The sequence below is a fragment of the Chiroxiphia lanceolata genome, chromosome 23 (assembly GCF_009829145.1).
Source record: "Chiroxiphia lanceolata isolate bChiLan1 chromosome 23, bChiLan1.pri, whole genome shotgun sequence".
Classification (NCBI taxonomy): Eukaryota; Metazoa; Chordata; class Aves; order Passeriformes; family Pipridae; genus Chiroxiphia; species Chiroxiphia lanceolata.
In genome coordinates this window covers 1,684,451-1,693,873 of record NC_045659.1, presented here as the reverse complement: position 1 = coordinate 1,693,873, position 9,423 = coordinate 1,684,451, and the positions used below count along the sequence as shown (strand labels likewise).

Sequence of the window (9,423 nt, the reverse complement as noted above, 5' to 3'; positions counted from 1 at the left end):
GATTCGAACCATTTTCCTCGAGCAAAAGATGAGCTCTTGTGCTCCAGGGGCTTTATCTCTTCAGACCGTTCTTCACCTTGGGAAAAGGCAGGGGAAAGAAAAAGGGTTGTACCCCAGGGCTGCTGTCCTGGGAGAGGCAGAGGGAGGCTCAGGCCAGAGCTGGTCAAAGCCACTAGATGGCAAACACCTCCCGTTGCTGGTGCTCCAGCCCTGTGTCCTCCTCCCTCCTCTCCGTGTCACTTCCATGTCACCAGTGGAACCGCCCCGCTGTATCCTGTCACCCACGGGCAGGGAACAGCCCCCAGCGAGGCCACATGCCCAGCCCTGGCAGCAGAACGGTGCCAAGGAGGCGTTTCACGGAGCTCAGGCACCACCGCTGCTCCTTTCAAACTCTTTATTTTTTCTTGGCGAGGAAGGAAGCGGAAAGGAGGCGTCAGAGCTTCGTGGACAACCCTGTGCTAACTGCAACCAGCCAGAGCTGGCACAGGTTGCCCAGGGAGGCTGTAGATGCCCCATCCCTGGCAGTGTCCAAGGCCGGGTTGGGCGCAGCCTTGAGCAACCTGGATGAAGTTTAATCTCCATTCCAACACGCTAACATGGCAGGATTCTTTGTATCACCGCACCGCGGGCTGCGGGCAGGCACCGAGGGGCAGAGATCGAGGGGTAGAGCGGGGCCCGAGCCCTGCGCGCATCCCCGGGGCTCGGAGCATCCTCGGGACCCGGAGCATCCCCGGGACCTGGAGCATCCTCGGGACCCGGAGCATCCTCGGGACCCGGAGCATCCTCGGGACCCGGAGCATCCCTGGGACTCGGAGCATCCTCGGGACCCGGAGCATCCCTGGGACTCGGAGCATCCCCGGGACCTGGAGCATCCCTGGGACCCGGAGCATCCCCGGCGCTCGGAGCATCCCCGGGACCTGGAGCATCCCTGGGACTCGGAGCATCCCCGGCGCTCGGCGGGCGGGTCCCGCGGGCGGAGCCGCCGCTCCCGCCCCGCCCCGGGGCCGGGATGGAGCCGCCCGGGTCCAGCCCCGTTCCCAGCCCCGGATCCAGCCCCGGTCCAGCCCCGGATCCAGCCCCGGTCCAGCCCCGCGATGTCGCCGCGCTCCGCCCGCCTGGCGCGGCTGTCGCGCTCCGTCACCTTCAGCGCCTGCCACCGCCTGCACAGGTGAGCGGCCCCGGCCCGGCCCCGCTCCCCCTGCCCTAGGAGGAGGCTCCAAAGCCGCCCCAAAGCCCGCGGTAGCGCCCGGCGGAGCCGCGGACACGGGGCCGGGCTCTTCTCGGTCCAGCCCCTTCCCTGAGCGCGCCCGTCCGTGCCCGGCTGGGCTTAGCGAGAACGGGAGTTCTTTGTTTTAACACGTGGGTCTCGCAGTTTGTAAACATCTCCCAGTTTGTGAACATCTCCCAGTTTGTAAACATCTCCCCTAATCTGTTGGGGTTTTTCCTCGAAATGCACGTGTTCCTAAAGAGCGCCTGGGCCAGAGCTCAAGGAGTGTTGTTTGGGTGATGCTCTCAGGCACACGGTGTGACTCGTGGGGATGGGCCCGTGCAGGCCTAGGGGTGGGACTCGATGATCCTTGTGGGTCCCTTCCAACTCGGCATGTTCTGTGTTCCTGTGACCTGAAAGCCCCTGGCAGTTCCCTGCTCCCAGGGAACCGGCGACAGGATGGGAGCACAGAGGCTTAAACTGCACCAGGGGAGGTTTAGGTTGGACATAAGGAAGAATTTCATCACAGAAACGGTGCTCAGGCACTGGAAGGGGCTGCCCAAGGTGGTGGTGGAGTCCCCATCCCTGGAGGTGTCCAAGGAATGACTGGACATGGCCCTCAGTGCTCTGGGCTGGGGGAGAAGGTGGGGATGGGGCACAGGTTGGACTGGATGATCTCAGAGATCTTTTCCAGCCGAACTGATTCTGGGATTCTGTGCTATTCCTGAAGCATGCCTTCACCTGAAACGCTCCTCAGAGCAGAGTTGCTTCAAAGGGAAGATTCAGAGGGGGTGGTCATGCTTTGTACTCCTTGGAGAAGCTCCCTAAGCTTTGTTCATCAGTGGTAACTGCTGATGTGCACAGTTTGCTCAAGCACTTCCTTCTGAGAGTGATTTCGGGCCATATTTCATACCTGGAACATTTACAGCAGTTTGGCAGATGTAATGAAACAGATGAAAAAAACACAGCAAAAAAAACCCCCTCACTGTTTTCAACAATATGGGCCAAATACTGTTCTGCTGGTGGTTTTTTGGTTTGATTTTTTTTTTTGTGCCTCCTGAGCAGGAAAAACTGGTGGGTTGAATTTGGGAGGGTGAATAGATGGAGAGCTGAAAAGCAAAGGGGGCTGAAGTGAAGCCACGAGCACCTGGAATGGCCCCTGACATGCCTTGTCTGCCTCTCTCACAGTAAATCACTGAGTGATGAAGAAAACCTGAAGCTGTTTGGGAAATGCAACAACCCAAATGGCCACGGACACAACTACAAAGGCAAGGAGCTGACTTCCATCCTCCTTCTGTGGTGATGGGCAGAGGCTGCTCTCAGGGTGTGAATAACCCACAGGAGAGCTGGGCCACTCAGGGCTCAGTCTGATAGTTTTTAGTGGCTGGTTTTGTGTCTTTTTAAGAATTAGAAGGAAACCTCAGCAGCAGGGGGGTGAAGAATAGCTCTGCAGTATATTCAGTTGAATAGATAATAACTATTTATCTCAGAATGTCACTCATAAATCAAATCTGCTTGTTTACACTCTGCAAAATCATTGTGCTTTGAATGAGGATTTTTCTAAGCAAAAGACATGCAAATTAAACAGCCTGTAAACGTTATTTGAATGTTGTTTTCACAAGTCCTTCTCCTCCTCTCTGCTCCCTGACCACACAGAATTAGATGTCCCCAGCTCCTAGACTGGCTCCCTGTTTGCACTGTATTGTGGGTGCCCCAAAACCTCTGCCAGGGAAGATAAGTTACAGGGTGCTGAAATGAGGATCTGTCCCTCAATTTAAAGCTGATTTGCAGGCACAACAATTCTAGTCCTGAGAGAAGCAGCAAACACTTCATCCCTTAATTTCATTCTCTGCTATTCCATTACGTCAGAAGACTTAGAAGCTGCCCCCACATCTCATAAAGCCCTGCCCAGTCCCTGGGGTGAGCAGTGAGGGGGGTGTCTGTCCCCACAGCAGCAGGGCTGGGTTTGGGTTCCTGGGCTCCTGGTGACCTGATCCTCTCTCTGTTCTCAGTTACAGTCACGGTGCGTGGCCAGGTAAGTGCAATCAGCATTTTTTTCTCTTCCTGAGGGGGGCAGGATGGATGTGTCCCCCTGTCCCACAGGGCTGAAGTGCTGCCCCAGGGGCTGCATTTCCCAGTGCTGTGTTCAGCACTGTAGGAGGTTTTCCATAATCACTGTCCTGTTCACCTTGCCTCTGAGGAGGATTTGCTGGAAGGGAGAATGCCCTGAGCTCAGACTGGGCTCTGTTTTGTCCCTGCTTGTTCAACAGAGCAGTTTAATGCCTGTTTTCCTGCTTATCATCACTCCAGATTGTTGCTTGAAGACTCTTTCAGTGAATTGTTCCTCCCTGGAGTCAGCTTTTATGAGAGAGTGGCACCACTGGAGTTGTTTGTAGGCTGTGTCAAGCCTTTGGGACCATCACAGGACTAGAGCTGGAACTCTGTGACAGTAGAAAGTTATTTCTCTTGTGGCTCAGATGACCTGAGCACAGATATTTATGTCTGATTTGTGCAGGTAATAAGGATGTGAGGCCAGGCTGCTGATCTCCCTTTGGGTTTCCCTGCAGATTGACCCAGTCTCAGGAATGGTTATGAACCTGACAGACCTGAAGGAATACATGCAGGTAATGGCACTGTTTTCCCACATGTCCCCTGGGAGAACTGGTTAGAGCTCAGCAATCTGTGCAGTGCCAGAGTGGAGAGACACGGGGAGATGATGATGGCAGGAAATAAAGGAGAAATTAAGGAACGGTTTGAGACTAAAATGCTTCAGCAGTAGCAGGAATTTCACAGCTGGATGTAGGGCTCTCACCCTCTTTTTTGTACATAGCTTCCAGTCCCTTGTGCATGGTTATCTGAACCCCACTGACCAGCTGGGACAGGACTCTCCCTGCTCTCTCTGCAGGAGGCGATCATGGAGCCGCTGGACCACAAAAACCTGGACAAGGACGTGCCGTACTTCGCCCAGGTGGTGAGGTGGGTCACGGGGGCTCCTCCTGGCACTGAACAGTCCCCAAGGCTCAGTCCTGCACCAGCAGGTGCCCCCGTGGCCCCCCCGTGGCCTCCCCTGTCCCCCCAGCCCGTTGTGGTGCTCAGGTATCGCCGTGGGCTCTGACTGTCCCCCCTTTGCCCCCCAGCACCACGGAGAACGTCGCCGTGTTCATCTGGGAGAACCTCCAGAGGCTCCTGCCCCCGGGAATCCTTTACAAGGTGAAGGTGCACGAGACGGAGCAGAACGTTGTTGTTTACAAAGGAGAGGAAACAACGGCTGGGAAGTGAAAGGAGCCTCAGCTCAGCTGGTCACAACCAGATCAGTGGATTATTTCGACCCCGCTCACTGTGTTTCCCACACCTGGACCTTGCTCCTGTGCTGCATAAGGACAAACACACAGGAATTCCTGCAGCAATCCAGCCACCCTGCTTCTCAGAATTTGTTCATTTTTTTCTCAAGGTGTCCCTGTTTTGCAAACCCAAACCACCAGGGCCGATGTGAAATCTGCAGTTGTGCCACGTGAAATAAAGCAGCTTTTGAGCAAAATGTATTTTTGGCAAAATGTATGTTGTGTCCAGTCACAAAAAGCTTTGATTTTTCTCTAATTAAATGTTGAATTAATTTATTACATTTAATAATGTGGGCTTTGGTGTTGTTTTGCTTCTTGATGAAATAAAGAAGCATTTTTGAGAATGAGGACTATCTGATTATCTGTTTTCTCCTTATCTCTTTATTTCCTGTGTTACAGGCTCCTTCCTTCCTGTGGCTGGCAGGGCTTTCTCTGTCAAAGGAACTGGTATAGGGAGCACCATAGTTGTTTACAAAGCACTTCCTAATCCCAACTGAAGAGCCAAAGGGAGCAGTGTGTCCATGTGAATCATCAGGAGAAGCTGAGGAACTGCAAAGTGCTTCTGCCCCCGTGGTGTCAGTGCCCTGTTGGATGGGTGGAAGTGTGAGTAGGTGAGAGTAAACCCTTAAATCACCCCAAAGATGCCCCTCCTGGGAGGTTTTGCTGGGAGAAAGCTCTTCATCTTAGAGAATTCTGGTTGAGTTTCCCTCACTGGAGCGCCAGTTCCTCACTGCTTGGGTTCCCTGTGCTGCAGTGTCAGCTCAGGGAGTCACAGACACGACCCTCCCCTTGCTGAGGGCTCATCCCTGCCTCGGGACACTTCCCACACTGCAGCTGGTCATGGACAGCTGGAATAGCAGGGCAGGAGCTGGGAAACCTTGAGTCCATACCCGCAGAACCCCCCTGGAAGCCTCTTGGCAGCCACAGCAAGTGTTGTTTTCTCAGGGAAATTTTTTACAGAGTTCTGTAGGAACTGAATCGAACTTCACGGGGAAAGCAGCCAGCTCCTGCTCCTGCTGCTGTGAGCAACAGCTGCTTTGGTATTTGCACCACCAGAATCCCATCCTGGGAGGGTTTTGTGGCCAAAAGAAGCACTTGGTATGCAGCAGCCATCAGGCTGGGAGGTGCAGCAGTGTGGGTTGTTACAGAGGGCTGAGGCTGTGAGATGGGTTTAAATGAACACCAACTCAATTGTCCTGAATATCCCTGGAACTGGAGGCACACTGGGAAAGCCAAGTGCATGGAAAAGCAGTCAGGGAATGGTGATTGTACAGTTCCTGTGGTTAAGAGCCACGAGGTCACGGTGTCTGTCCAGAGGCAGAAGTGATTGTGCTGGGGGTGATTCTCTCCACCCCACGGGCAACGTCCTGAGGAGTGATTAGCTGTGGCCATGAGGAATAACTGAATGCACATAATTAAAAAAATGACATCCAGGGTAGTAATTCCCTTGCTTTACAAGGAAATGAGGCATTTGAATAATGGGAGCAAACAGCAGCATTTAGAAAGGTTTAATGAAGCTTGCCTAATAGTTAACCTTGCCACACTCTGCTGCAGGCTGAGGGTAGAGTGTCCTTCTGCAGCCACCAGTTCTGCTGGAAAGTGGGATTTATACTCTCAAGGAACACTTGGTTTGCCTTTTTTTTTTTTTCTCTTTTAATTGTGGGTGCTTTACACGAGGACAGGTCTGGGCTGTCTCCTGCCTCGAGTCACCTTCTCTCAAACTTTCTGGACGAGCTTCAAAAAGGGAAGAGTAAGAAAGGGCTGGAGATGAGGGATGTTCCAACCTTCCCTCTGCCACGGGAGCTCCAGCACTGGGGTTTTTCCCCCTTCCCAAAGGTGCTGCTTTGGTGAACAGTTGGCTGCAGGTTCATTGCAGAGTCACCCAAGCTGGGAGTGCTCAGTGCAGCAGGTAAAGGGAACACACTGATGACACACTGGCACCCCTCTCCCCCCTTTTTTTTCCCCCCCAGATGTGGAACCACTCAGCTTTTTTTTCAGTGGGGCTCTGGCCAGGGAGGTTTTGCAGCTTCTCTGACCCCTCCTGCTGCTCCCTGGGCTGGTGTGTCACTGTGGTTTGCTGAGATGATGTAAATCAGGCTGGGTGAGAGCTGCTGCTGGTGATTCACAGAGCATTTGGTGTCTTCAGTGAGTCATGAAGACTAGGACATATCATGTGGTGCCTTTATCAGAGGAGAAATTCAGCTGTTGACAAAAAACCCCAAGCAAACAAATGGTTACATCTGTGTAGCACAGCCCAGGGCTGTTATTGGCATGGAGTCAGGTGCTAGGCCAGGAAAAAACAGACCAAATTCCTGTTCTTTTCCAGTGCAACACAGCCCTGAGAAGTCCCACCACAGCCTGGGTGTTTGTGTTTATTACTGTGTGCATCCTGGAGATCTCTTAACACAAACTCTTCTGATCTCTCTGATTTAAGCATCAGCAGATGTGGGGAGATGGAAATAAATTGGTTGGCCAGGTGGTGGCTTGGGTGGAAGGGCTGGCAACGTCAGAGTTGGAGTTGTCATTGAAATTACAGTATATTCTGTCCCTTCTCCTGCTTAGAGGGGTCTTGATCTCTGCCAGTGTGTGTGAGCTCCATGCAGGGAATTCCAGCCTCCAAATTCCCAGCTTAGGGAGGGAGAATTTTACAGGGAGAGAACAAACTCGCATAATTAAACATTAAGCACCTCTGTGCTATAACTTAGTTACTGAGTGATGGAACTGTTTGAAGGAGAACTGTTCAGGTGACAGTGGGGCCCAAGACAGCAATTTGAAGGTCAGAGCTGATCCCAGGAGAGGGCAGGACTTCCAGCTCTAGTGCCTATAAATGCACATAGCAGAGTAATGCCAGGAAGAGCAGGAATGTGCTGAGCTGGGTTTAGTGGGGACTGAGAGGAAAGACCCAGTTCTGCCTTCCTGGCACACGGAAAGGTAAATCCTCAGGTTTTATAGAAGGTTTATGTTTAATATATGAGCCAGTGTCACCATTTGGTTCTGTAAACTAGAGGCAAAGCAAAGTTTGAGGCTGCCCAGCTTCAAAGGGAATCTGCTCAACACCAGCTTTCTTTTTTGCTTAATTTTTTTTTTTTTTAGGGAGCTTTTCCTCATTCTGCCTCGTTTCAGGGAGAAAAAGGCTCACTCTGCTCTCTGGGCCTGAAGCCCCGTGGCCAGGGGAGCACTGTGGGTTCAGCTGCAGCTCGTGGTAGAGGGGATTGATGGTGTTCCCATCACCCCTGCAGCTCTGGAGGAGCACAGAGCAGGAGGGACACGGTTACAGAGGGGGAGACTGAGCCAAGCTCTGCCACTCAGGCTCAGCTGCCACTCCCTGGGCTGCTTTTTATAGCTCGTTGTAGCCCCAACAATGAACGGGTTAATCAGCAACCCCGACACTGCTGCTGCTGGGACGTGGAGTCCTGGGAGCTGCCGAGGGAGAAAACAGGGAGCAAAAAGGTTGGGAAGGTCACTGAGAGCATGTGAGTGAGCTGCTGAGGGAAGGTCCATCCCTGTCTCTGCCTCAGAGTTCCCAGGGTTTTCCCTGCTGTTCCCATTCCTGGTTTTCCAGGGCTCTGCCTGCAGAGACACGGACCAGAGGCAGGGGCAGCCCAGGGATGCTCCAGCACAGTTCCCTCCTCCTGCAGACATCCTTTAGTCCACCAAGGAACCACCACACTGGGCTTTAAAGCTCTTTGGGGTGTTTGCTCCATCCCTGGCTCCAACTGCCATCGATTTCCAAGTGGCAGCAGAACATAAGGGCACAGGAAAAGTGCTGGTGAAGAGAACAGGTGTGTGTGGGGGGTGTTTAAGGGGCATTTTGTGGCTCTCCCCCTGCACTGAGCATTAATTTGTCCTGTGTGCTCAGGGAGGGAAGAGGGTGTGCTCACATCCCTGCCCGGGGAGCTGGTTTATGGCAAAGCCCTGGCTCCAGTGATCTCAGGGCTTTGTGTGCTTTGTCCACTTCCCTGTTCCTTTTATTGGAGTGGGTGTGGGTGTCTGGGAGTGCGACAGAGTCATTAGGATGGGAGGGAGAACAGGCTCATGCTGTGCCAGGGGTGGGATTTTTTTTATTCACAGATTGCTGAGACACTCTTTGGAAAACTCAGGGTCTGCTCTGAGAGTAACATTTAAATACCTGCGAAAGCACCAATTGCTGTGGTGCAAATTGAGAGAATTTAGTCCTGATTTTTGTGTGGCTCCCAGGATGAGCGATGCCCTTCCTCCCCTGACACCCAGGGTGTCACGTTAATGAGAGCTGAGACCTGTACTCCAAAAGCTTGGGGTCGTTCTGCTGATTTTTGGGGTGCTTTGCATCAGCTGGGATAGCACGGGAGCTATTAAAAGGAAGTCAATGGAAGGGTGGAAACATTTTTAATTTTATCCGTCTGTAATCACCCTATTAATGATTAATCACTGTTTCAAAGCTCAGTACTTCCAGTAACTGCTTTGTACTCATGGATTTCAGAGATGTGACCTGAAGAACTGGGCTTCAGAGCTCCTCTGGTAGATCTCAGAGCCACTTCCCTGCCTCTGCAGGCAAAGTCCCTGTCACATCCCATTCCTGGTTTTCATTCTCACATGTTTTAGTCTCAGCAATGTCTTTCACCCACTGATTTGAGCTTCTTGGGAGTTGCAGGCCCCACTCTTATTTCCCTTCCAGCTGAAGCCAGAGAATTTCCAAATGTTGGCTTCAAATTCCCGGTTACAGCTCATTCCCCTTTGCACTCCTTTTCCTGGTGATGCTGGTGAAATAAACTTTTAGCAGGGAAATTAGACAGGGCTGTGAAAGGAAATGTTGGTGTTTGGTGCTGAACAACGTGGAAGTTAAGGAAAAGGCCACTGATGAGGCTCCAGCAATGGGGCAAAGCAGCAGGACCCCCC

General features: G+C 52.6%; 1 protein-coding gene across 2 annotated transcripts; it reads left to right on the top strand.

Annotated features, from left to right (window-relative positions):
* The first annotated feature begins 1,044 nt into the window (after positions 1–1,044).
* PTS (6-pyruvoyltetrahydropterin synthase) lies at positions 1,045–4,824 on the top strand. Of its 2 annotated transcripts, none has more exons than XM_032709726.1 (6): positions 1,045–1,168; positions 2,396–2,475; positions 3,220–3,242; positions 3,775–3,831; positions 4,113–4,183; positions 4,345–4,824. In XM_032709726.1, exons 1-6 carry the CDS (start codon positions 1,095–1,097, stop codon positions 4,484–4,486), a joined length of 447 nt encoding a protein of 148 aa, XP_032565617.1. In that variant the 5' UTR covers positions 1,045–1,094; the 3' UTR covers positions 4,487–4,824. The 2 variants fall into 2 exon arrangements, with proteins under 2 accessions (XP_032565617.1, XP_032565618.1); XM_032709727.1 differs by having other exon boundaries at positions 4,045–4,183; positions 4,345–4,462.
* The last annotated feature ends 4,599 nt before the right edge of the window (positions 4,825–9,423 follow it).